Source organism: Saimiri boliviensis, chromosome 4, assembly GCF_048565385.1.
Source record: "Saimiri boliviensis isolate mSaiBol1 chromosome 4, mSaiBol1.pri, whole genome shotgun sequence".
In the NCBI taxonomy this organism is placed as follows: Eukaryota; Metazoa; Chordata; class Mammalia; order Primates; family Cebidae; genus Saimiri; species Saimiri boliviensis.
This window is the reverse complement of record NC_133452.1, coordinates 140062873-140090305: the sequence shown is the minus strand read 5'-3', so window position 1 is coordinate 140090305 and position 27433 is coordinate 140062873. Positions and strand designations below refer to the sequence as shown.

The following is a 27433-nucleotide window of genomic DNA, read 5'->3' as shown; positions in this document are numbered from 1 at the left end:
TATGGATCTAGTGCGTCTGTGCCTTGGATAATGTGCTTTCACATTACAAGGTGCAAAGACAGCAGATTTCAGTTCCTCTAGGAGTCTTACTTCAATGGCTTATTATGAGAAAAATTAAAAGTGTATTATTAAATGTGCCCAGAACGAGGCTAGATGCACAAGGTTACAGTCATTTCTAATGTTCATGGCATAAGTATCATGAGTTAAATTTAGAGGTTAGGAAATTGTCAGATATTCTGACCTCCTCGATTTAAACTATAGGCAAGTAATTGACCTCTGAGACTGAGTTTTCCTGTCTGTGAAGAGTTAGTGACATATGCTTGAAACATGGGTTGAGGTGAATCACAGCAAGACTATATAAAACGCCAAAAGAGAAATGGGCTCATTTCTTCCTGGTACCCAAGCTTACTTGGGTACCATCACAAGTAAGATGTGAGAGTACATCACAATATTATTCCAAAACAGGACCCTGAGGGTTAATGCGTCATTCCTGCCCCATGAACCCAGACTTACCGGCAAGTGATTTGCAGCATAACCCAAAACCTGGTATATGAATAATATTTTAAGAACAGTGTTGCAAATTTACACTTTTTAAAAATAAGAATTGTAATTATATTTGTATAAATGTGAATGGTTGCCATAAACATAAGCTCATGTTCTCTTTCTGATTCTGTATAGTATTGCCTTAACAACCATTATATCTGGAAATTTGGAGCAAAAAAGGTCAAATAAGAGCTCTCAGGAGAAGACTGTATGTTTTAGATCCTTTATTAGCAAGATCTCTGGGACAGCCAGCGGAGAAATCAAACAGGGAGGCAGCAGGCCAGTGATTACCGTAATATTTTAAACTTAGACCAGTAAACCGGAGCTATTTTACAAAAAACTATGACATTCAAAATTGTTAAAAGTTATGTTTCATTACTTGGGAGTGGTAATTAGATAGACAAGCTGTGATTAAAGTATTACAAAATTAATGGATCTGACAGTTCTCTGTGCAAAACCTCTTTGCATTTTTACTAAGGATCCAAGAGCTGTGCTGTTTTGTGTGCAGAGGAAAATTTCATTGTATATTCTTAACGTGTTCAAAATGATTCCTTGCTACTGATACTTGTTCTATGTTTTCCCCACATAAATTACAGTGGCACTGTGATGCTAGTTCTGAAATTAAGCCATACTTTATGGAGCTGCCCTTGGTGGTGATGTAAAATAATTTTTTTTTTTTTTTTTTGAGAGTGAATCTTGCTCTATCGTCAGGCTGGAGTGCAGTGGTGTGATCGGCTCACTGCAACCTCTGCCTCCTGGATTCAGGCTATTCTCCTGCCTCAGCCTCCTGAGTAGCTGGGACCACAGGCATGTGCCAACACGCCCAGCTATTTTTTTTTCTATTTTTAATAGAGACGAGGTTTCATCATGTTGGCCTGGGTGGTCTGGATCTCTTGACCTCATGATCTGCCCACCTCAGCCTCCCCAAGTGCTAGGATTACAGGCCACTGTGCCCAGCTGACGTAAAATAATCTTTAGAGTCTCTTGTGTTACTGAATATAGATCATAGGCAGCTTCAAATAAGTGGGCAGCTACATCAGAAAGCATGACGCTGGAGAGAAAGATTTCCTTAGGCCCAAGGTAGAAGCTGAAATGTCCAGATGCATTAGAAACATGAAATTTATCCAGTGTAAATTCCACTGCTATCTGCCACACAGAACAACCACACTGCTTATATTGTCAGTTCTAAAGAATAATAGTGAGGAGATCCTGAGAAGAGAGAATATGACAAGCCGTAGCCCAAATTACAGAGCCCGAGGCCTATTCCACCTAATCAGGAGAAAGAGCTTTAGGCGAGGATGTGGTCACTTTCTCAAGAGATGTCCTTTGAGTACTCACTACAGGCAAATAGGTACTGGGCTCTGAATAGGGTGGCTGAGGAACAAGACCAAGTTCTTTTTTTTACCATCGAGAAGCCCCCATGGGTACAGAACACCCAAGCATCAGGAATGCGGGAACTGTGCTGGTCTGTGAGTTGCGAGCAGCTGTGGTTCAAGGGAACACCAGACCACTAGCACTGTTGTACTGTGAGAGGAGGTGGCATTCAGCTGGCCCTGGAGGGGTGGGTACAGTGTTGGTAGGTGCAGATGCTGAGAGGGCATTCCAGGAAGAAGGAAGCGGCTGTCCTTCCCCACTCTGGCCTGAGAAGGTGTCCAAGATTCCTCAGGACTCAGCCCAGACACCTCCTCCTCCACAGAGCATTCTGCCACGCAAGAGTGGGGACTCACCACACCCCTTCCTACTTTCCCTCCACTGTACACAGTAACTAGGTCAGTGTCTTGTTACACTGCCTGGCAGTTACCAGCATATGTGTCTGTGTCTCCTTGGTCTTATTCATTAGCTACCCTGTTCAGAGCCTAGTACCTATTTGCCTGCAGTGAGTACTCAAAATGTATGTCTTGAGAGAGTGATCACATTCTCTGGTATAGCTGGAGGTGTTAATTCTTATTTCAGTAACCCAGGTGTCAGCCACATGTATGCTCTGAGACCCTTCAGCCTGCTGGGGACACTCTGTTTTTAGAATTTGGGGGTGGGGAGAAGCTGCCAAAATTCCTGTTCCCATCCAGCAGGAAACCTCATGTCTCCCCAGTAGCTCTGAGAAGTACCTGGCTCAACTGTAGCACCGACCCTTGCTCTGAATGCCCTGCATGCTCCATTTCCTACATCCCAGAGCAAATAAAATGTTCTGTAATTGCAAGTGTTCAATAGAGGAGTTATGTCTTGGTTAATAAACCACTGTAAAGCCACGTTGGTAGACAGGCCTGTTCTCGAAGTTTCCTGGTCATTGTTTCTTGCAGAACACTGGTTTCTCTGGGAAGGGATGGAGTTCCTCTCCCTCTGCACCTGCCCAGCTGCCCTAACCAGCCCTTGTCACCTTTATGCAAAGCAGTCCAGCTCTTTCTACCATCTCTCCTGCCTAGCCAGGGCAAGGAAGGGGCAGGAGGCCTGACCCATGCCCACAGGAGCCATCAAGGTGGTCCTTTTGTAAGAGACTGAGTGAGCCCAGTAGGACTCCTCTGACCTGGCTTTTGAACTAACCTCCCCACCCCACCCCCACCACATGGGGCACCCAGAGCCTACAGTGTGGCAGGCATTCAATGAATGCTTCTTCAGGGAGTTTTCTCAATGTGCAGAAGCAGGGAGTCTTCAGCATCTGCCTGATTCCCGGTTAATCTGACCTTTCCTGAAAGCAGGATATAGTTGGAAAGAAATGGGAAATAAATCTGGAGAAGGAAGTTGGGGTCATATTGAAAGATACTGGGGTAGACACAGTAGCTCTTGACCGTAATTTCACCACTTTGGGAGGCCAAGGTGGATGGATCGCTTGAGCCCAGGACTTTGGGACGAGCCTGGGCAACATGGCAAAAATCCATCACTACAAAAAAATACAAAAATTCACCAGGTGCCGTGGCATGCACCTGTGGTCCTGGCTACTTGGGAGGATTGATTGAGCAGGCGAGACAGAGACTACAGCAAGCCGTGATCATGCCACTGCACTCCAGCCTAAGTGACAGTGCCAGACCCTGTCTCAAAAAAAAAAAAAAAAAAGTCAGATATTGGAAGTCAGGGTGAGAGTTTGGCTTTTATTTGGCAAGTAATGGAGGATCCTAACTTCCTAACTAGGGTATTGTCACAGAAAAGCTCTAGGTGGAATGAGCAGGGACCTCAGAGCAGGGGAGGGCTGGTCTGTGAAGGAGGAGAACAGTCATCATCCAAGGTCATGGGAACTAATGGCTTGGGCCACAGCAGTGGTGCAGAAGAGACTCAAGAAAAGCCTGAGTGCAAAAGATACTGGAAGTGGGCAAAGTAGACAAGGAAGAGCTAAAGGCGACCAAGATTTTAAGCCTCAAGTTCGGGGGTGGGTGAGAGGAATGGTAACAGTGCAACAGGAAAAGATCAAGTGCTTTAGTGGGGGGACATATATGGACTTTGGTTTTAAACATCTCTTGATGCATTCCACAAATACCGCTCAAGTGCCTCTGCGTGCCAGGCATAGTGCCAGGTTTGGAAGACAGAGGTCCACATAATGCACTCAGCACTGGTGTTCTAGGGAGGCAGATGACAGGGTAGTGGGTTGATTGACAGAATAACCACAGATCATGAAAAAGTGCTTAGAGAAATGAAGAGGATACTGTGCTAGAGAGAAGCAAAATTGTATGTGGAGACTTCTCACAGGGCAAGCTTGTTGTAGACATGGTGATGTTGCAGTGGCCTAGGGCACTGGCTGCAGCTGTCAGGCTGGAAAGAAGAATGTAGCTCTGGAATCCAGGAGAGAGGCGAAAGCTAAAGATGGAGATAGTGGTGTCCTCACATAGAGGCCATAGTTGAAGTTGTCTGCGGAAAGGGGCCTGCCCCGGGAGAGCCTGCAGAAAACAGAGACACTAAAGCCAAGGGCAGAGCCTTGGACCTGGAGAGTGGGAGGAGGAGAAGAGCAGGTGAGGCAGGGCAAGGACAGCATGGAAAACACCAGGCCAGGGCTCTGGACCTGGAGTGGGAGGCCCTGGGCCCTCGGGCATGCCATGCACATGCCAGTGTGGGGGAAGAAGGCACCGTTTACAGAGTGATTGAAAAGTGCTTTCTGTCATCAAGACAGCGTCCTGGGAGATTTTTAGCACTGATGGGTGCAGGAAGCTGTGCTAAGGCACAGCACAGGTGACCAAAAATGGACACCATAGATTCTCTGCCCATGGGGGTTTTGCATTCAGTTGGGGAAGGATTTTAAACCAGATGACAGGGTATAAGAATCAAGCAGGGGCCAGAGGTGGGCAGACCACGAGGTCAGGAGTTCAGCCTGACCAACATGCTGAAACCCTGTTTCTCCTAAAACTACAAAAAATTAGCCGGGCATGGTGGTGGTCACCTGTAGTCCCAGCTACTTGGGAGGCTGAGGCAGGAGAATCGCTTGAACCCAGGAGGCAGAAGTTGCAGTGCGCTGAGATTGGACCACTGTACTCCAGCTTGGGTGACACAGTGAGACGCTGTCTCAAAAAAAAAAAAAAAAAAATCAAGCAGACCAGAGTTTGAATCTCATCCTGATGCACCCCACTTCTAACCTCGTGACTGGGCAAGTTACTCACTATGCCTCAGCTCCTTTATCTGCAGAGTGCAGGTGCTGGCCAGCCCCTGAGGCAGCTGAAGCAGTCAGAGCATCCAGTGGGTGCAAGGCTCGCAATACAGGTACAAGAAATAGCAGTGGGGGTGACCGTGAATTGACCATGGTTTGTTTAGGCCCTGGCTTTGTGGTCACCAGAACACCTCACAGTCTCTCCTCTTTACTAGAAATCAGGGACCTTGGGATCTCTTTCCTTGGGGGCAGCAGGGATTAGAGCAGTGCCCTGCAGGAGGGTACCTGGCTCCTCCCTACAGAAGATGCTCAGAGATGTTGGCTGACTCTGAGCACAAATTTCATCTTCTAAATTGGAGAGAATTTAGCTGGGGAACTTGGGAAGGGAGGAAAATGTGCAAGGTGGTGACAAAGGCCAGAGCACAGTGCAGGTGCCAGCAAAGCCTTGAGCTTATTGGAAGTGCAGCCTGGCGGCTCATACACAGACTGTTTTTGGTGATGGTGAAAAGCTGGCAGGAAGTCAGGAAGGCTCCGGCTGTGATGAGGGCAGGATTGGATGCCCAGCAGAGGACTTCCAGGTGGCAATCTGCAGTCCAGCTGACAGGCCCTAGTCACAGCTGCAGTGCCATCTGCCATCATTCACAGGTTCCCTCAGGTGGGATCATGTGTCTCCCCTAGTAAGGGAGGGCCCTCCTGGGGTGGGTCCCTGGAGGAATAAGGATTTTCATACTGGTGGCTGCAGGCTACTGGTGGTGGCTGCAGGCTGAGGTGCTATGCCAACCTACCTGCAGGCTCTGTTCCTTGCCGAAAGAACAGGCTGAGGACCCAGCACGATGTGTGTCACAGGGCTGGGCCCTGGGGCTCAGAGGGGAGGTGTGTGGAACAGCGGGGCTGGGTGAGGGCTGCCCATCCTGGGAGCCTTGTCAGCTGAGGGGTCAGGCTTGGTTTCTAGAGAGGACTTTTTTTTTAGAGGGGAGGGGAGCTGGGAAAAGACTTTCAACTTTTTTTAAATTTTTAAACAAAATGTTTTTGAGATATAATTCACATATCATACAGTTCACCCACTGAAAGTATGTGATCCATGAGTTATAGTCTATTCAGTGTGCAGCCATCACCACAGTCAACTCTAGGGCATTTGTATCACTGGAGGAAAACACTGCATAACCATTAGCAGCCCCCAGTGTCTCCCCGACCCTGGCCCAAGACGTCACCTCTCTACCCTCTGTCCCTATGCATCTGCCTATTCTCAACCTTCCCTGCCCCCACCTAGCTATAGGTACGTATCCTTTGACCGGCACCCCCACAACTATCCACGGCTCTGGTAACCACATCCTACTGTGCTAGAAGGACTTTCAAGGCGCTCCTTGCCTCACTGATGCTCTGGGAGCTAAGGGCAGGATGAGCACCTTGAGAGCCACCTAGAGAGAGCACAGTTGCAGCAGGAGAGCCTCAGGGCTGAGCTGCACGCGGGCAGTCAGGGTTCCTTTTCAGGAAGGCACAAGGAAATGCAATTTCCTTACAATGCCTGTGTATACTACCAAATGGGCTGGGCCCTAGGGACACCAAGCTGAGTGAGATGCTGTCCCTGCCCTCCACACTCGGCTGGTCTGGGGAAGCAATCCTGACACCTTCTCTGAGGGCGTCCTCAGAGATTCTAGCGCATCTCACCTGGCTGAGGACCTCACCAGCTCCACTTTTCACAAACTCCACAGGATATGTTGAGAATCATCAAGTTCTCTGGGGATACTCAGGGGAAGAAAAGCAGCTGGATAAGAAAATAAAAGGAAGTATGGACGGGCTCTGCAGGATGCCCCCCTCATCAGCAGATGCCCCATGATGTGGCTGTGTGACTCTGCTAAGGCCAGGGCTGTTCTAAAGCCCCCAAAGAGTCTCAGTGAGGAAGGAGACTAAAGGTAAGGGTCTTCATGGAGCCCGGCGTTAGGAGCAGAGACCCAAGGCCCATCCTGACCTTCCTGTTGGAGAGACAGACCCTCCAGGCCCAGCTTGCCTGCCTCCTACATGGGACCAGCACAGGTGCCCACCTAAGCTGTTCACAAAGACACAAGAAACAGTCAAGAAGGCAGGCTTTATAAAGTCAAAATATTACCCCACATCTGTTATGCATAAGGACTCAGGACAGTGGTCACCATGGAACCCCATTCTCAAACCTAGAGGACAAAGACCAGGTTGACCTTCATCTTAGGGGGAAGGTGGAGATTTTGAAGGAGAAATTTATTTTCTCCTTGATGAAACCAAAATTTTCAGACAAATCTGAGCAACAGTTACAGAGCTGATGCCTTTGGGGAGAGTTTAAAGATGGAAATTGGCTGGGCGTCATGGCTCATGCCTGTAATCCCAGCATTTTGGGAGGCTGAGGTGGGCGTATCATTTGAGGTTAGGAGTTCAAGACCAGCCTGACCAACATGGTAAAACCCCATCTCTACTAAAAACACAAAAAATATTGGCTGGGCATGGTGGTATGTGCCTGTAGTCCCAGCTTCTCAGAAGGCTGAGGCAGGAGAATCTCTTGAACATAGGAGGCAGAGGTTGCAGTGAGCCGAGATCTCACCCCTGCACTCCAGCCTGGGCGACAGAGTGAGACTCTGTCTCAAGAAAAAACAAAACAAAAACAAAAACAAAAAATAACAGACAGAAACTGCCCAGATTTTGAGGGAATTGAAGCTTGCTGCTGTCCCCTCAGTTTCTGAAGAGCAGGGTTCCCAGCGAGTGAGGACAGGATGAAAGGAGGGTGCTGGGAAGGGCGAACTTTCTGAGCCAGGGCCAGTAGGAAAGGACAGGGTCGTCCTGGAGGAGCAGATGAAATGAGGGCCTTCTTGGGGTTCTCAGGAACTTCCTAGTGTGCTTCCACTGTTTGGTGAAAAAAGAAAGAAGGGTGCTGGGTTGTTGGGGTATTTCCATTTCACCTTCAATGAAGGTAAGTCAGAGATGCGTAGGGGAGCCCCAGGGTAGACCCCAAATATCCAACAGAAGGCTGACCAATATTTAAAAACCTGACTTTCAATTAATTAAATCCTGCAGAAGGAAAGGGAGACAAAAGAGGAATAAAAGAGAGAGAGAAATCACCCAAGACACAGGAGCCATGCGTGCCTGACTGCTGGAGGTGATGCCCTGAGCGGCAGAACGGAGTGCTCCTGCCTGGGCTGCTCGGGGCCTCTCCGCAGGACCTTCTGTGCCTGCTCCACGCTCCGCCCTTCCCCGCTGCTAAGCACTGAGTCACCTGATAAAGATCGCAGTGGCCTTTCAGGTTCTGCCACAGGCTGGGGTCAGGCAGGCACCTGCCAGGCGCACAGCACCCTGACCTTCCACAAGGTACTTCCCTCCTTTGACAGGAAGATGATAAAGCTTTTCTCCTGTCCATTCTGTGACCCAGGCTGTGCTGCTCCATGCCACTTTCTGAGTGTCACCAGCTGGCAGGGCATACTTCTCTCAATGTATCTTCACTAACACAGTGATAGTGACGTAGGTTGTCCCTGAATTGCATCCTCCAGGAACTCCAGGGTGCACAGGCCTGGATGAGGCCCTCAATGAGCCCCAGAAGCCCCTGAATGACAGAGACAGCATGTCCCAGGATGTCCCAAAATAAGTCCAATCCAATCTCCAGCATTTGGGTGGCCACCAGGTTCCTCAAGGGAACTCCTAAGACCACCCACCTTGGCCGCCCAAATGCTAGGGTTACAGGTGTGAGCTACCATGCCCAGCCTCAGCTTGGATCTGACTCCAAAGCTCATGCTCAGCTGGTGATGACTGCTGCACACCTGGGGGTCCACATTCAACGAACGGGAGGGTTCCACTCGGGCCCCCAGCCATACCAAACATGGCAGTTCATGGGAGATTCTCTAACACCACTGTGTCCTTGAACAGCTGCCTGCATCTGGACTGTCAGCCTTGCATTTCACCTTCCTACCTTCTGCTCATTCCTCACAACCCAGCTCAGGGAAAATCTCTGGGAAGTATTTCCCAAGAGCCCTCACTTGACTGGGCTGTGAGCTCCTCCTGTTTTCCACTGTGAAGGTAGGTTAGTCCTAGCACTTCTACCAGTGGGAAAATGCTAGGCATGTCACCCAGTATCTCTTTCTGCCAGCACCTCAGTGGCATGCCTAAAACACGGCGCATTGTCGAGGATGCCACAAAGCCCCCTTTCCTCTGCTCGTGCTCCTCTTCAAGTCTGGGCCCTTTCCCCATATGCACAGGTACCCACCTCCTCCTCTGCTAGCCTGCCCCTGTTGCCTACCCCAGGCATAGGATACCTCTCAGAGATGGCCCTCAGTTCAGTCTCCACCACTGACCTTGAGCCTCTAGGCTGACTGCATGAATGAATGAATGTTGGCCAGGAAGGAATAAGAAGATTTCAAGATACCTCTTTCTGAACTCTCACTGTCCAGACCCATGAGCTAAGTAGTTGTGGATAAAGTCTTTATGTGTCTCCAGACTCATACAGGTCCCATTAACTCTGAAAACATGGTCTCTCACCCTCCACACCCTGAGAACCGGCATGACCCACACCCTAAGGAATATTTGTGTTTCTGTTAGTAGTCATGGTGGTGGCATTAATAAGACCCAGAGAGTTCTTTCTAATTCTGTGAGTTCAGTTCCTGCCATGAAAAAGTGCTCTAAAGGGGACAGATACCAAGCAAAGGTCCCTTGGAAGTATCCCAAATCCTAGAGTTCCCATGTCAGGTGGCTTGGAGGTTCCTTGCCATCCTCAAAAGCAGTATTTCCTTCAATAATGCACCCCAAAGCCCAATCCTGCCTGAGGAAGTCTCCTGGGAGTCTCACAGCCTCATAGCATCGGGGTTTGGTTGGGGGTGGGTGCAGAGAATCTATCCGTGGGCACACAGCCACTGGCCTGGGTTTAAACTACTCATAACGTTCAGGATCATGACCATTCCTGATGGCACTTGAGGAGCCCATCAGTGTTTTTGACAAAGCTACATTAATTAACCAAATCAAAGATGCTTTTTCTTCAGTTTCTCTGAAACCATTCATCTCCAGCCGGAGAAAACAGTGGAATTTTTGATTTGCTCTAAACCCAAGGCTGCATCAGGCTTTGACATGAAGAAGCCCATGCTCATTTCAGCCTGGAGTCTCTCACGCCCCCCACCCCCCACCTTTGTTTCTGACTCTTAGGTTCCATTCCCGTCTCTGCTCTAATTTAATCTGGACCTCTGTAGTTGGGAAGCATATTCTCTTTCTCTGTCCGTGTCGTTGGCAAGTTCTTTCTTTACAGACCTCAGCTTCTACCTGTGAATGCGTGGCTTTGCGTTTGTTGTTATCAACTGTCAGCACACATAACTAAAGAGAGAAGACCCCCAGGGAGGTGGTCTAGGTTAATGGGCTAGTGACCTAGTCTTTAGAGTCAGCTAAGCCTGGGTTTTAATCCAGGCTCCACTTCAGGTGACACAGGGCAAGTTACCTACTTATTAGCGCCATCATTTCCTCACTTACCTTGTAGGACTTTTAGAGGATAAAGGACAGGGGCCATGTTGCTGCTGGTCTAAGCATCCTCAGGGAACCCTTGCCTAAACTGGTTAAAAAAAAAAAAAAAAAAAATCCTGAACAGCCAGGTGTGAGTCTTCTGCATAGAGGCCTCTGTCCCCATAGCAGTCTACAGGAGATCAGGCCATTGATTATGAACTGTGTTGCTGGGGAACTTGCTTCCCCCTTATGCCATGATGTATGCCAGTGCTTCAATGGCCTGCTCCACCCAGGGCAATAAGGTGCCACAAGTGTCCACTTGATAGCCACAAGATAGCATAAGCACCCAGAGAGCCTGACTTGCCATAGGTGACAGCTCCCCCAAAGTCCAGGTGTGCTTTCACAGGGGAGAGTTTGAAGCAGGGGTTCCCTTGGGGCCCATTCAGCACACCAGCACCAAGTCAGACCTCCGCCCTCCAGGCCACCTGCCTCCTCACAAGTGCTGTCTGCGTGGCCGGCCGGGAAGCACATGCCCAGCTGCGGGGCTCCTGGGCCTGGAAAGGCCTGGAAAGATGCCTGGAAAGGACCTGCTGGGCAGAGGTGCAGGGACACCAGGGCCGGGGGCAGGGGGGCCTCTCCACCACCCTTTGCCACCTGACAATGTGCTGAGTCACCCGGCTTCCCCGGCCACCTGGCTTGACCCAGGCTCAGTGCAGACCATGAGCCAGATGGCGCCCAGCAGGGACGACTGGAGTCCTACGGCTCGGCAGCCACAGCTGCCATGGAGCCATGCCTGGCGCTAGGCTAGGAGTCATAGTGTGGGGTCCCCAAGGCACAGAAGCAGTCTCAAGGTGTGATGTGAGCACCAGCAGGCCTGGCAGAATGGCAAGCAGGAACTTGGAGAGGGGCCTTTAGAGTTCTTCCAGCCCCAGTGTTCTCCCGTGTGCAGGTGAGGCAAGCCCAGGTTCAGAGCTTGTGCCTCAGGCCAGGCCCAGGCCTCACTTCTCTTCCCCGCTGCCTTCCATGCCATTCCCATTCCTGCACAACCTTGGGCAGGTCAGGCATGGGCAGTCCTTCCAGGGCCCGCTGGTGCGGGTAAGAATCAAAGTTGCAAGGTCATTACTGTGGCGTGGCAAGGGCTGCCTGTGTGGCCGCCAGTTCCCCCAATCCTAGGTCCATGGTGTCGGGCCAAGCTCTGAGCTCTCCAGCCTGGGGACTCATCCCTCCACGGGGGCCTGTTCCTCCATGGGAGGAGCCTTCCAGACACCTTCATGACGGCCAGAGAGGTGTTGGTGGCTGTGTTCTCACATGAGTCTTTGATCATTTTATGAGCAATCTTCACACTGCACACTTGCTGGTGTAACAGTTAAGTGAAGTGAAAGTAACTTTGAACGGAGTCCAAGTGTTCATTTTTGCCAGCCTTCAACCTCAGGCTAGCCCTTTATCAGTCCTGGATCGACCTTTATAACATCTGTCTTCTTCAAAGCTCTGGAATCCCAAGACCTTCAGAGTAGGGATTCTTCTCTCTCTCTTTTTTTAAATTGAGATGGAGTCTCACTCTGTCGCCCAGGCTGGAGTGCAGTGGCATGATTTCGGCTCACTGCAACCTCCGCCTTCCGGGTTCAGTCCGTTCTCCTGCCTCAGCCTCTTGAGTAACTGGGATTACAGGTGTGCGCCACCATACCAGGCTAATTTTTTGTATTTTTAGAAGACAGGGTTTCACCATGTTGGTCAGGCTAGTCTCAAACTCCTGACCTCAAATGATCTGCCCACCTTAGCCTCCCAAAGTGTGGGGATTACAAGCGTGAGCCACCATGCCCAGATAGTTTTACTTTCTATGCCAACAGGTTTTTTAGAGTTGATGTGGCCAGAATTCCAGAACTATCCCACACTCTAGGCCGCCCTTGTCCCTCTTTCCTGTGTTTATTTGGAGAGCATGTTGTACACATCAAAGAAGAGGTTCCTGCTGGTGGTTTTATCAACTTACTCAGCAAAAGCAGCACCAAAGAGATGCAGACATTGCTGGAACGGATTTGTCCTGGCGCGCGGAACTCATCCCTTTATTCCTCTGTCCGCTGACATTTTGGGGTATCTCTTTTCTGTCATCTCCTAACCCTCTTTGTGATGAGGAGGCTGCCACGGTGGCACATTACTCTGGAAATGCAACGTAGGAAAAGTGCTTTGTGAGAAAAGGGCTCTCACCAAACAGTAATGTCCTAAAGATAGCCCCAGCTCAGAGCAGAGAAGAGCAAGCCACAGATGCAGTGTTGGGAGGTGCCGAGGCTCCGCCCAGCCTCCCTGGAGTGGCTGTGGGTCATGTACAATGCATGAGTTTTATTCCTGTAATTGGTAATGTCTCACGTTTGGATACAGCTATCTTTTCCAAAGCATTTTCACATCCACCAAAGCGTCATTTTAGGCAACTTGGCAGAGTGTGAAGTAAACTCTTGTTTCATCCGCATGGAGGGCCACACTCACCTGTGGGCTTTACACAGCACAGCCCCTCGGTCTTGTCAATGAGGCCGGCCCTGAGGCAAAATAAAGCACCTGCCAAGGGTCACCGCACAGTGTCGCACTCGGAGTCCCCACCAAAGCTCCCATCAAAGTCAGCCTGATTATTTTCCACTGCATTTTCCTGAAAGGATGTTATGATTTTCTAGATGTTTGGTGGCTGGCGATAAATCAGGCTTTTATGATGTCATGTGAAAGGCCTCTCTCGGACTTCCTCCTGCTGCAGCCGGAGGATGAAAGTGGGCCATGTTGGTTGCAAGGTGGACACAGCTTGCCTTAACCCTTTCCTCGCCTGTCCTGTGGGCCAGAGTCTCGGAAGAAGACAAACTGGTTCCCCTCAGCTTCCCGTTCACAGGAGCATAGCCAAGACGTGTGAAGCAGAGCTCCTTTCTCAGCGCTAAGCAGACTCTCTCAGCAGAGAGCCTTTGGTGTCAAATCAGGATCAAAACAAGAAGCTGTGCTCCGTGGAATGATAGGAGAGATCGCAGGTGATTCTATAGAAGTAATCTTTTGGAAGAGTCCCTGTTCTCTGATCATGAAATGAGAGGTTTCCTGAACAAGATGATATGTAATGCTGGCAGGGCTGTGGTGAGAGGGACACTCAGACTTCCAGGAGAATTTTACTCCTGGCATTGTTGATTTTCATAGAATGTCTTTGAAAGCAATAAAAAGGTTCTCATTCAGACCAAAATCGTAGAAGTTCTCAGCCCTCTTTCCCTCACCCCCACCTCCAACCCCAGGGAGGCCTTTTCTGCTCTTTCTCCAAGATCATCCCAAGCTCGCCCTTGCCTTTCCATCACTGTATCTCCACCCGACCCTTCGCACCCAGGCCACCATCGTCTCTCACCACATCCGTGGCTCCAGTTTCTTAGCTGGTCTCTCCCCCTGTTCTTGCCCCACTTTCTAACCCATGGCAGCATCTGCAGGCATCTTTGAACTCATCCTTCGCAGCATATTCCCCCAGCACTGAAAACCCCCCTGTGGCTCGGCGCAAAGCACAAACTCCATACTGGATATGCTGGGCCAGCAAAGGATGGAGTTCAAAGTAGAGTGGGTTCTCACTGTCGATGAGTTGTGGGCCTTCATACAGTGCACACAGACACAGAGAGACACATACACACCCAGACAGAGACAGACGGGGAGACACAGACACACACACAAGAATATGGTAAAAATGTTCTCAAAACTCAGGCAAGTTTCAGTGTTGTGCCTCATCCTCTTGAGAGCTACTGGGGAAGGAGAAGGCCCTTAGCCAGCAAGGGAAGCTCAAGGTCACAGCGTCACTGCAGGCAGGAGGAAATGAAGGGTGGAGTGGCATCTCAGGGGCCCTCAGAGGCTGAGCATGTCTTTATTTGGCCAGAAGAGGGACAGCCCTTTCACGGCACACCCTAGCAGGTGCTGGAGTAGCATGGCCAGGTCACTGCCTCTAGCCTCTCAGGGCCAGCTGGGTGCAGTCTTGACTCTCCACTGCAGTGGCTCACACCTCAGTTACCAGGTGCTTTTAGGTTAGGTGGCCCAAGCACATCAGAGGGTGGCAGATTTTCCAGGGGAAGAGGGATTAATATATTAGAGTTGGGGCATGTAGGGCAAGAACAACTCGTCCACCTTTTTTTTTTTTTTTTTTTTTTTTTGTTGCCCAGGCTGGAGTACAGCGGCACGATCTCCGCTCACTGTAACCTCTGCCTCCCAGGTTCAAGTGATTCTCCTGCCTCAGCCTACCAGGTAGCCATCATGCCCCAGCTAACTTTTGGTATTTTTAGTAGAGACGGGGTTTCACCGTGCCAGCCAGGATGGTCTCGATTTCCTGACCTCCTGATTCGCCTGCCTCGGCCTCCCAAAGTGCTGGGATTATAGGCATGAGCCACCGCACCCGGCCTCATTCACCTTTTTAAAACAGCATATAGCTAAGTGTCAGTTTTTAATCAATTCCATACTTTCAACAATTGACACCAGAAAATCAGACTTGTAAACTCCATCTAGTTGAGGTAGGCAGCTTTCCAACCTCCAGCCATAGCCCACAGGCTGTAGGTGCTCCAAGGCACAGTCACTGTGACTGGACAGCAGGGCCTCGGGTCCATGTGGCTTTGCTGGGAAATGCCTGGGCTTCGTGGCAGAGATCACCAGGGAGGCCAACAGTGCCTGCCTCCATATCCCTCCCAGGCTCGTGGCCATGGGCTCCTCTCCCCTTTGCTCCCCATGCCGTCACAGCAGCCTTCTCTCCAGGGTTCCCTTAAGGCCCTTTACCTCCAGTGTTCCCAAGAGACCCTCACACCCCAGATCTTTCTGTGACCAGCCCCTGCACATTGTGTAGATCTCTGATCCCGTCACCTCTGCGGAAGACCTTCCGCACGCAGCCAGGGCAGAGTGCTCTTCCGCCCTCCAACAAGCCAGCCTCCTCTGCAGTCGCCCCCTCTAGCGCCCATCAGCCAAAACCCATGTCTCCAGGTACTCTTGTGCTGTCAGCCCTAGAACATGGGCTTCATGACAGCATGGCCTTCTCTTGTCCATGCTTGCTTCCCCAAGGCCTAAAGCAGTCAATGGGCAGCAACAAGCAAGCAAGAGCCTGTGATACGTTTGCAAAAATTCAGGAGCAGCAGAGTACAAAATCCTCTACACTCTGCTATAGCTATTCAGAAAATAATTGTCTAAAACGAGAGGAAGGGTTAGGGTGCAGGGTAAAAGTTGCATATAAATATCAAAGAAAAACTATGAAATAGCCCACTTAAAAATATTGTATCTTCATCCATGATGTTAATACAAAAATTAAAAGAATTATTTTTCCTACATGTTAGTGATAAATAATAGGCTTAATGGAAAGCCTGTGTAGGATGAATTAGAAATGGTTCTAGCTGGTTTTCCTGTGCAATTTTGAATTCTCACACAACTTTGCAAACATTGCTTTCCCCATTTTACAGATTTAAACCTGAATCTCAGAGGTGTTAAGAAAGAGCTAAGTGGTTGAGCCACATTATGATTCCCAGTCTCTCTAGCAATGTCTCCATGTTGGTTGTGTCTAAGAATTTTTTCTTTCAGAGACAAGATCTCACTCTGTTGCCCAGGCTAGAGTACAGTGGTGTGATCACAGCTCACTGCAGCCTCAAACTCGTGGGCTCAAGCAATCCTCTCACCTCAGCCTTCCAAGTAGCTGGGACCATAGGCAATTAAAAAAAATTTTAATTGCTAATTAAAAAAATTTTTTTTGCAGAGACAGGGGCCTGCCATGTTTCCCAGGCTGTTCTCAAACTTCTAGCCTCAAGCAATCCTCCTGCCTCAGCCTCTCCAAGCACTGGGATTATAGACAGGAGCTACCACACATGGCAAAATTTTAATCTTGAGATATCATCTATATACTGTGAAATGTACAAATGTTGAATTGAAATTTGATCAGTTCTGTCAAATGTAACCAACACTCCCATTTATATAAGGAACACTGCACCACTCCAGGAAGTTTCTTGGCGCACCTTCCCAGTCAGTACTCCTCCCCTGTCCTCCAATCTTGTTTCTAACACCATGGATGCCTGTTTTAGGACCTCACATGCATCAAATCATACAATATGGACTCTTCTGTGTTGGTTTCCATCCACCATTAAGTTGATATTACTGTATGTCGATATCATCTATTAGTAAGAGGCCTCTTTGCCACTCAGATTAATGTGTGTCAAGTGTATTGCTTATAACACGTTCTACAGAGGTTTTTGTCCTATTGAGTGTTGTGACTGCTGGACTAGGAATTGGAAATGCTGGCTCCTAGTCCAGAACCTGACTACAAGGTGACGTGACATTCCCAAGTACTTGGCTGAAATACTTCTGCAGATGCATTTCAGTATAGGACTTTGTTTCTCTCATGAAGATATAAAGGAGTACCAGGTGACCATGTAGAATAGACACCTGACAAAACCCTGTTAGTTTTCCTATGCTGATGGGTAACCAAATGGGTGGTCACAGAATTACAATAAACCTAAAGAGTCATCATCATGCTCCTCTGTTCTCCACACCTCTCCAAAAAAACTTGCTAACAAATATCATAGTGATTGTCTTAATCTTTTCTCCAATATAAAAGTCCCCAGAGAAATGGCCAAAAACTAAGAATCCAAATGTGGTCAGGTGTTTGGCTTGGCCTTGAGTTTCTTAAGAAATGGCTGAGGGAAGGAATATATGGAAGAACCTGTGGGTATACGTTTGAATGATCCTGTTATGTTATTTATATTTGGATTGGGGAGAGGAAGGGGAGGATGGATGGACGGACGGACGGACGGACGGACGGATGAGTGAAGTGAGGTGCGTAGAATTGGAGGACTTAATACACTATAGACATTGACAAAAACCACAAAGGAAAAAATCCCATCTATATTGTACTGTGTAATACTAAAGTTCAAAGCGGTGGGGGAGCAGGGCATTTCTAAGAGGTGGGTAGATTTCCTAACAAACTAGAAGGAAAAAAGCTTAAGGAAAATTACCTTCCTCTTGTGCAATTCAGGATCCCCTGTGGCCTTGGTAGGCCTTCCTGGATGAGAAAGTGCAGGGTAAAGATAAGCCAGTGACAAGTGCTTCAGCTTTGACCTCCGAGATACTTTGCACAGAACTTTTATCTCTAGGAAAGAGGCCACCTGCCGCAGATACACAATCTCTTAAGTTGCATCTTGGATGTGATTGTCTTGTGGTTTAATTAGCTGATGTCTATGAAGCGCTTTGAGGATAGAAAGTCCTAAGTGGCAAGAGCACAGCAGCCTGCCTCTTGTAGCCAAGATGCCACTTGCCAGCGATGTCACAAGAGTCCCTAATGGGCCCACTCAAAGGCGCTTTATCTCCTGTCCTCAGGGTTTTGCCACCTCTTTCCAGCATGGGTAAATCTTTACACCCTAGATCCAGTCATTAACAGTAACCAGTAATTTCCAACCAAGATGGTGCTGGCTTTGAAGCCTGGAATGCTGAGGTCACTAACAATCTTATCTCCTTTTCATTAAATGGCCCCTGCGTTACAACTGTGAGTCAGCCACCCCCCATCCCATATCAGCTAGTCAGAGAGGAGATCAGTGAAGTAACCGGAACCAAGAGGGCTCTAGTTACAGTAATTAATCTAGCTTTCCCCGGGCTGATGCTACTGTAAGCACCAGGGATCAAGAAATAAAGCTAACAAAATATTCATTCTACGATTGCAATTATAGATGTAGAACAGGTACAGACAGACACAGCACCTTGTAAATATGTAAGATGCAAGATGACATCCCCAAAGTCTTATAAGCTTATTTCATTTAAAGCAACCTATTAGATACCTACCTATGAGTAGGCAGCTCCCCAGAAGCTTCCCAGTGCAGCTTCTGCGAGGTGCTTTCCTCTGCTCAGCCAGCTCAGACTTGTGGTTGAACAGGGAAGTCCTCAAAGTTACACAGGGCTGGACCGGACAGAGAGTGGGCATGTTCCTGGGCTGGGCCCTACTCAGGAGGTGGGGGTAGGGGGGCACGCTCTTCTGTCCCAGTCAAAGGCCGGGCAGCCAGTGGACAACTCCTGGGCTGCTGTCTGGGGAGAGGAACGAGCTTCAGGGTGACACAGACTGCCCGGAGCACATGCTGTTCACCCCATAGAGGAAAGCGGACCGCTGCACCTCACACATCTCAAGCATGTCTGCTAGAAAGGGCTTTCTCCAGAATTTTTCATAAAACTTTGTTTAAAAAGAAGCTAACCTGCATAAATCCTATATTTCTCCTAAATAATTATGTTGTCTCTGTAGCTCACAGAGCCCTTTTTTGCCTAACTACAATTCTTGTTTTATGTCAACTATGTCCACCATATATTTAAATACAAATGAAAAAAAAAGACCTACTTATGTATAAGTTGCACTATACATGTCATTAAGTTCTCCTTTCAGAAAGTGAATGCCTGTGATTTTTTTACCACCCTATGCTTTATTGACAAGTAGGCACATAATGAAGACTCTGTTCTCATTTACTTTCCACGAAAGCTCTACTGTACTAGCTGAACTTTGTTGCTGGTATCCAGGGCATGCATGTGGATGGATGCATTTCTTTCCATTTGTTCAGTAGCACTTAACAGCTACTGATCCCAAATGACAAATTCTACCAACTGTGATCCCATCAGAAAAGCGGGATCAGCGAGAGGGGTGGTCAGAGGATCTTCAAGTGCCCATTAGGCAGCATCCAGGAGGAACGGACTGCACATCCTGAGTCATCCAAGGAGGCTCCCAGCAGAGGTGACAGTGGCGACAGTGGGAGTGCCCACTGGTGGTTTTTTCCCAAGTCTACACCATTGCTGATTGCCACACAGCAGCCTCCATAAGGGTGGCCACGGACGAGGCCACTATGCAGGGTCTGCTCGTGCTGTCCTGCTCCCTCTGCCACTTCCTCTCCACTGTCTGCGCCCTCCTTGGGTCAGGGCTGACTGACTCCATTTCCCCAGGCTGCCTGAGCATTGTTTGAGCTCTGCTGGCATTCTGTCAGCTTCTGTTGACTGACGGTCCCACTGAGTCCTGCTTCCTGAGCAGACAGGACCGCCTGCTGTTTTCTTCTCCTCTCTTATCGCCCCTTGTCATTAAAGGAGAGGCCTGGCTTCCACTTCGGTTTGTGTGGATATACAGCAGCAAGGGGAACAGAGAGGGGAAATGTTCATTACCGCTATGAACACCACGGCATTTCTCACTGCGTGGACAGTCACTCCCTGTTTGAGAAGGATTAAACCAAAGGATAAATTCGTGAGCATCTAAGGCTTCAAGCTACACCCAATGAAAGATCGTATATTATAGATTTTCTGGGGGAGCTTTCAGAATTCATTTTCTGTTATTTCCCAGCCTTACTCTCAACTCTCTGGAATCTTAACTAGGATGTTCTGTGCAACTTTAGAGCTTTTTCCTGAGGCTTTTTGTTGTTGTTTAGCAGCTCTGTCTTTCAGAAAATGAAACATTACCCCGAGTCAAGCTTTCCTATTCACTCTACACTAGCAGAAAGTTGGATCAAGAACCAGATTCATTGGCATTCTTTTATTCCCTTGGAACCTGAGCTATTCCTCAATTTTGCTTTTCTAAGAAAAGTAGAAGGGGGAAAAATAAGAATACTAAGTGCTACTCACAGCTCTGTATCTTAAATTCCTGAAGATATTTCGCCAAGGCTTTTCATCAGTCTCAGCTTTCCTTATGAACATCCCTGTCTATACATCTTCTCCTATTTATAGCACTCAAAAGTCAGTTTCTTCAAAGATGCACATTAGAAATTTAACAATATTCTGCCAAAAGATCTCATACTCTTAAAATATTTCTCCACCTAAACAGATATTCCTTGCAAACCTTATAAGCAGACCTGTTGAGGAAATGTAGCATCCAACACATAGTTTGAACTAAATATTGACGTTTTCCCAAAGCAACTTCAGTGGAAAGGGGAGAAAATGAAATGAGACTGTGAACTTCAAAAAATCATCCTCTTCCATATAATCTACTTAATAGCATTCCCCACAATGGTGGTGTAGAAAGTGGTATAGAGGTGGGAGTGTCTAAGGGAATGAATGTGTTAAAGAACGATCAGAATAAAAGGAATGAAAACTAACCATTGTGATTTTCAGGATGTGTTGTTATCTAGATGGAAGAGATCTAAGGAAAGGGACCTTTAGTTAGGGTAGATGATAATGGCACAGTATGGTCTCTCTTTTTCTGGAGTTTGCGTTAACTACTGTGGGCTTGGAAACTGGCTTAATGACTTTTCCAGGATTTGGTCTGGCTCTTTATCAGTTCACTCTAACAAGAACATAAGCCAGGAAAGCCTGAAAGATGGCTGCAGCCAAACATGCCCTCCTCCGTGCTGCTGTTTGCAACTCTGTAAATGCATGCCTAGATGATACAGCTAGAGGACAGCTCCTGAAGGTCACATGAATCCACTGTAGTCCGTGAGTCAGAACTATGAAGGACCGTGTAGACAGAGACATTTTCTCCCTTCCCTCCTGCTGTTTTGCTGCTGTGAAATGCTCAGTGAAACCTAATTGAATTTGACAATTATAAATTACATATTGAAACCATATAGTTCACCTAAGGAATAGCAATGAAAATAGTGAAGACACCAGAAGCCAGAGTTCCGGAAATGTCATATTCACATAGAAATACTTTAAATTTTTCTCAAAGCTTTATTTTCTCTTTTTTTCAAGGAAAGCTCCAGACCACCCAGTACACGAAGTCCTTTTTGGAGACTGTACATAAAATCATCACTTTAATTCGGCTTTCACCCCCGTTGTCATATTAAAGCTGTAAGCATACACATAATGAAGAAACTGAACTGTCAAAAAAGAAGAAAAGAGCGCAGTGGATAAGCTCATTCTTCTCTCTAGTCCTTAGGAGCTGATCCTAAGCTGATACCTTAGTGGAGGGGATTTGTGGAAGTTCAAATATCTTTAAGAGAGAAATAAAGATAAAAGGAATGTGTATTGTGGCCCACATTCCCCTCTTGGTCCTCAATGCCCCAGGCAGTTCTGTATGTGAGCACAGCAGCTCGGACTCTGTTGTATGAGCACAGTTTCCACCACCTGATTTCTTCTCAGGCTAGAGGAAGCCTCATGTAAAGAAGGGAATCCACATCCTGCTCTCCTTCTAGAGGTGCGTGCACTCTCCCACCAGGCCCTCCCCATGCCACCCCCGTGCCTACAACCTTGCAGAATGAACCACTGACTACATCTTTTCTATAAATGACACAATGGGAAGGAGTAAGAAATTCCTTCAGGAACAGTTAAGTGTAAAATAAGCTGGGATGCTCATAATCTTTCCTTAAAAATTGATTGGGACATAAGCTTACCGCCCAGTCCAGATGTCAGCCTAGGAGCAGCTGGCATAGAGAGCCGATGTTTTGTTCTGAGGGGACCTCATCCTTTTTTTTCCCAAGGTCTCTTGGTCTAATTAAATTTAAGGGAGACAGAGCCTTGGCAGAAGGTTAAAGGAAGCAGCTAGACTGCAGTGTTGGAGCTAGGCTCAAAACTAAATTGAGAAGTTTAACGGGGTACGTCTCTGGTTTCAATGAAATACTTTTATAGCGCATGGTAGCAATGTCTGTTTCTAAGCCTTTGAAAACCATTTTTCTTTTTCCTTAATTGCAGTTCCCTGGTTGTTTTTATATTATGAGCTACTTGTAGAAAACTACAGGAAACGTAATTACAATACAAAGCTCCATTTCCCAAGCCTACCAAGATTATTTGAAGCCAAACTGGGTTTTAGGGTTTTGCTAACTATAAGTTCACAGCCCTGAATTGCATCGTATGCGGTGCTGGTTGATTTACAGCCAGTGTGATGTGATTAAACAATAACATGTTTCTCCAGACCGTCATGGAGCTGCTATAGGATCGAGGGAGGGGAGGGATAGGCTGACTGCAGGACTCCACATCGTGCAGCTTCCTCTGGGAAGAAGAATGAATATCTTTGTGTGACGCTTATAGCAAAATAGAAGCCTCGTAGAAATATATACAAGCTTATTTAGGGAGGGGAAAGAAAAATAACTTACTTTGTTTTTCTGCTTATATTGCTGTTTCCTTGTAGTGCTATGTTAAATTGCTAATTACTAATTTTTGTATTCTACTTTTCCTGAAGAACCTGTATATGGACTTTTAGGACCAGCAGAAATAACTTGTTTTAGTATTATTAACACTCTGGGGAGGAAACTGGTACTTTAGTGTATTGTGAAATGGAAAGCGTTTAAAATAGTAATGATGGATGATGAGAACGAGAGCGAGCGCGCAGTAGCCGTGTGTACTCTGTTGGAGCCACATTGCAAGCCGGCAGTGCAGGAGTTCAGTAGATTTAGACAGCCTTGACTCTAGAATGCTTCGCAGAGAAGGTGAGCTCCAAACGCAGGGCAAAGCAGGTCCCGCCCCTGCCCTCCTGACCCTTCCCATCATGAATCTAGAACAAATTCCCCGCCTGCTAAGTTTCAGAGAAGTATGAAGAAAATAAGTGGGAAAGGCTTTAAGTGGCAGTTTGTTAATTTCACACGATGAAACTCCTTTTAAGCCATTCTTTAATTTGTATGTAGCTGAAATAGAATAATCGAGTATTTCTCACCATTAAAGATCGTATGTTTTCATACTGCCATCCTGTTTATTTCAAGGAATCACATCTTACGTGCTATTTGATGAGTACATTTGTGTATGGAAAGGCTAAATGCTTATCTCACTTCTAAAAATGATGTATCTCAAAGTCTTTTTCTTTCTTCCCTCCGTTCCTTCCTCCCTTTCCCCTTTCCTCCTTTCCTTTCTTCCTTCTTTCCTATTTTGTAAGTCATCTTAAATTCTCATCTCAATCTTCATCTACATCAGTCTTCACAGAGCTGTAACAAATACGTTGGCGAGTAGGGGCTGAGAGCAAGATTAATTTCTTCTCCACCGGTTTTATTTTAGCTAGCCTTCCTTCCAAGGAAGCCTCTTAAGTAGATGGAAATGAAATACCCTTGTTTCCTCGTTTCCTCGAGTGGAGCAGTTACGGAAAGGGGGAGGAGGAAGGCACTCCCAGAGGGGACGGTGGCGGGCAGAGCGGGGTCCTCCGAGTGCTGGCTGCAGCTCCGGGCTGGGTCGTGGAAGGACGAGTGGGTCGAGATTTGTATTTTCTTAGGAACAGAATCGAATCGAGTAATTCGGGGTAGAATAAAATAGACCGTGTATAGAGTCCCTGGACGCTAATGCTAAGTATTGCTTAGTGAAACTCCAGTTTCGTTTTATGAACGTGCGCGTGTGCGGGAGGCAGCGTGAACTGACTTTACCATGGGTCCGAAAAGCTGAGAGCCACCTCGCAGGAAGAACTGCGCCCGACTGCGGGCCGGGAAGGAACACCCACGGCCGCATTAGAAAGAGGGGGCGCACGCTCCTGCCGCGACAGCTGGATCCCCGAGTCCTGGGACCTTGCACCCCACACCCTGAGTCCCTTCCCCACAGGGCTGGTGGCTTTGGGTAGGATGGGTGCTTGGCGAGGCCAGCCCTGCGGCAGGAGCTGAGCAGCACTGGGGCACAGGCAGCTGGGAGGGGCGCCTGGTGATTTACTCACTTCCCTCCTAGCCAGAGAAGTGCAGTAATTTGAAACAGTTCTCACAGTAGCGTCCCTGACAACTTAACGTTGAAAAAAAAAAAAAAAAAAAAGCCATTAAGAGTCCAAGGGACGCGTTAGGGAGAAGGGGGGTGGACAGGTGGAGGTGGCTGGGGCGAGCTGGGGACGCATCGCGGTCACGGTCCTCACGGCCGCACAGCGCATTCTTAACCGCGACCTCGTGATTTACGGCGCGGAGAGCCGCAGCTGAACGCGCGCAGCAAGGACCGAAAGCAGGGAAACCTGGAGCCTTGTGCGTCCAGAGGGAACAGAAAGGTGGAGTCCCCGGGGCTCGGGACCTACTGGCCCTGACCCACGCCTGCTTCGTCTCCCCCTCTTCTTCCCCAGGACTTTCTGCAGGGCGATTGCACCAAAGCGAAACAGAAGCTGAACTGGAAGCCCCGGGTCGCTTTCGATGTGAGTATCTCTCAGGGCGCACGCCGCCCCGATTCGGGGCCTGGGCTGCAGGGCGGCAGCTCTCAGGGCAAGGCGCCTGAGGCGCCCAAGGCCGGGAGGGCGGGGTGCGGGAGAAGGGAGGGGTTCGAGAATGAGGGGCTCGGAGGCCTCTCTGGGGCCGACACCCCGGGTGGGGTGTAACTAGGAGAGGGTGGCAGAAGCTCCTCCCTCACGCCCACCCCTGTGTCGCAGGAACTGGTGAGAGAGATGGTGCACGCCGACGTGGAGCTCATGAGGACAAACCCCAATGCCTGAGCACGGCCACGGAGTCCGGCCCGCCCTCCAGCTACAATCCCCTGAGTTACCGTGCAGACGGGCTGTGGAGATAGGGAGGGGCGCTCGAATCTGCGGGCCCCCTGCGACCCCTGCTGCCACTGCGCTGTCGCAGCCACAGGAGCGGGGCCACCCCGCTAAGGTTTGTAGCAGCCGGGATGTGACACTCCAGGGTTTGGGTCGCTTTGCTTTTTTCGAAGCCTCCTTTGAATGGCTTTGTGAAATCACGATGTTTTAATCATATTCACTTTACTTGAAATTACGTTGTTAGACAACAAATTGTGGGGCCTTCAAATTGTTTTTCTCTTTTCTTATTAAAAATGGTCTTTCTGTAAACTAGCATTTACAGGGTCAGTGTGGATGTTTTCTCCGAGTTATAAACACTGACATAAGGGTCCCCAAACAAAAACTCCACAATCCAGGCCTTGGAATGAGATGGCTGCAGTCAGGCCTTGCCCTGTTTTGAGAAAGCCCCTGGTGGGAGGACTCCTGCAAGGCTCAGGGGGCGGGGGGGGGGGGGGTGCTCGGGGGAGCCTCCTCCTTAGTCTCTGCCTGGGACATTTCTTTCCCGTCCTGGTGACAAGTCACTCCGGAAACCTAGTTCCTGCAGAAAGGAGGAATTCACACCCAGGATGGTTTCTGTTGACTATAATTAGAACCCAGGGCTCTCACCATCTCAAAGGAAAGCTTGAGAAATAGAGGGGGGTCAGAAGAAGAAACCTGAAGGTAAGCAAATATTTTTGGAACATTCCATGGCAAAGCCCCCGGGTTACCTAGAGGTCTTTGAGCCTGTGCCTGCCCTTGTGGTCTAGAATCTTTCACACAGTGCTGATTTCCAACCTCTTCTTATTAGTACTAGGTCACTTTTAAAATCTAATTTTAATGTATTCATTCCGCAATTTATGTTAAGTGTCTAATACACGCCAGACACTGTGCTAGGCACTTGAAGGACATCAGCTTTAATTTGAAGTTAAAATAAAAAGGTTTAAGGCTCAGCCTCAGATCAGTGGATCTGGTTTCGTTGAGTGCATCATTTAGGTGGCCTGGGTATGACCACAGCTGTGTGCTCCTGAGCTGTGTATGGCATACAACGACAGGCAGGCTGATGAACATATGTGCAGGACGCCCACAGGCAGCAAGCAGGGATTTGTGTACAGGTGTATATCTCTGCATGAAATACAGTATTTTGCCCTAAAACAAATTAGGTCAGGACTCTTCTCCCCCTCACTCCCCTTCCAAGCAAAATAAAATAAAACTTTATAGCAAATGGAATTCCAGCCTTTGCACATGTGTGTGTGTGTGTGTGTGTGTGTGTGTGAGTGTGGGTAGACTATTTCTGAACGTCTTCACAGGCAGGTTTATGATCTGGGGGAGGACTGAGTCTCCAACGGCTGGCTCAGGAGAGAGGGCCCTTTGTGTGGCTGCCCAGTTGCTGCGAAAGCATGCTGGCCGGGGCGGCCTCACCCTCAACAGAGCAGAACTGGGGGGCCTGAGCTAGCCCACCCGCTCCTCAGAAGCTGCCCAGGACTGCCTTCTCTGCACTCCCAGGCGGGATGCTGCTAATTGGAAACACATGGTCGCTGGGAGGCCGGGCCTCTGAGCCTGGGCGGGATGGCAGGCACACACACGTACATCCGCATGCGGTGTCACATCGGCTCAAACACAAACATTCATGCACATCCTTCACAAGAGCACACACACGCCACAAACATGCCATCTCACAGTCACACATTCTCGCAAACACTTGCAAACCCAACTCCCAAAACTGCTGTCACACACATCCTCCCCTAAATCTCACAAAGAGTCACATTCCCCTTAGCCTTGACCCTGATGGGCAAGCACCCCTCTCCTCTGATCACCTGAACCTCCCTTCCCACACCCAGGAGAGACCATTCCAGGGGCCCTCAGGCTCGAGGTGGCCCCGTTTAATTCAGTGTTGCTTGTTTGGACACCTAGAATCAGGAGAGATTCTAGGCAGGAGTTTTTGCAACTCCAGTGGAGCCATGATGTTGAATTCTACTCCAAACGGATGGCAGCATCCGTGTCTGAAGGAAATTAAAAGTATTTTTAGTTGCAACCCTCTCACTGGTCCTGCACCCTGAGTCATGGAAGGAGGGGGTGTTCATTTGGCTTCGGGGTGTATATGTCTAAAAGGATAAAAAGAGAACAGATTTACTTAGGTATTTTTTGTCCATTTCTGCGCTACAAGAGAATTTCATTTGGACATCCTTCAAGACAATTCTTATTACCAGGTTTCTTCTATCTTAAATCGCAACTAAATTTCAGTGAACGTATTTTTTCCTGTTCTGCCAAACTTTGGCTATTCATTTCAAATGTTATACATCTTCCACCTTGATTTTTTTGTAACGCAAAACTGAGAAAGTTAAACCTTCAGTATACTCACATACCCTGGCGAAACAGCCTTGCCCGAGTTCATGCTGGAAGTGCATGGAGTTTTTGCTGGAGGTGCGTGGAACCCGGGCCTCCCAGCAGCCATCTGACCTGAAAGCCAAGCCCCATTGCCCCATTGCCGTCTCTCTCTGCTGCCTTTGTCTTTAAGGAATTACGAGTGAGCTAGGCCCAGCATAATAAACCTG

General features: G+C 48.4%; 1 protein-coding gene across 1 annotated transcript in view; it reads left to right on the top strand.

The window, feature by feature from the left end:
* The window catches only part of GMDS (GDP-mannose 4,6-dehydratase), a 632017-nt gene extending 606839 nt beyond the window's left edge, over positions 1 to 25178 (top strand). Inside the window, exons 10-11 of the mRNA XM_003927401.4 lie at positions 24456 to 24524; positions 24756 to 25178. Coding sequence (XP_003927450.1) covers positions 24456 to 24524; positions 24756 to 24818 — 132 coding nt within the window. The 3' untranslated portion in view covers positions 24819 to 25178. The remainder of the gene's footprint in view (positions 1 to 24455; positions 24525 to 24755) is intronic.
* The last annotated feature ends 2255 nt before the right edge of the window (positions 25179 to 27433 follow it).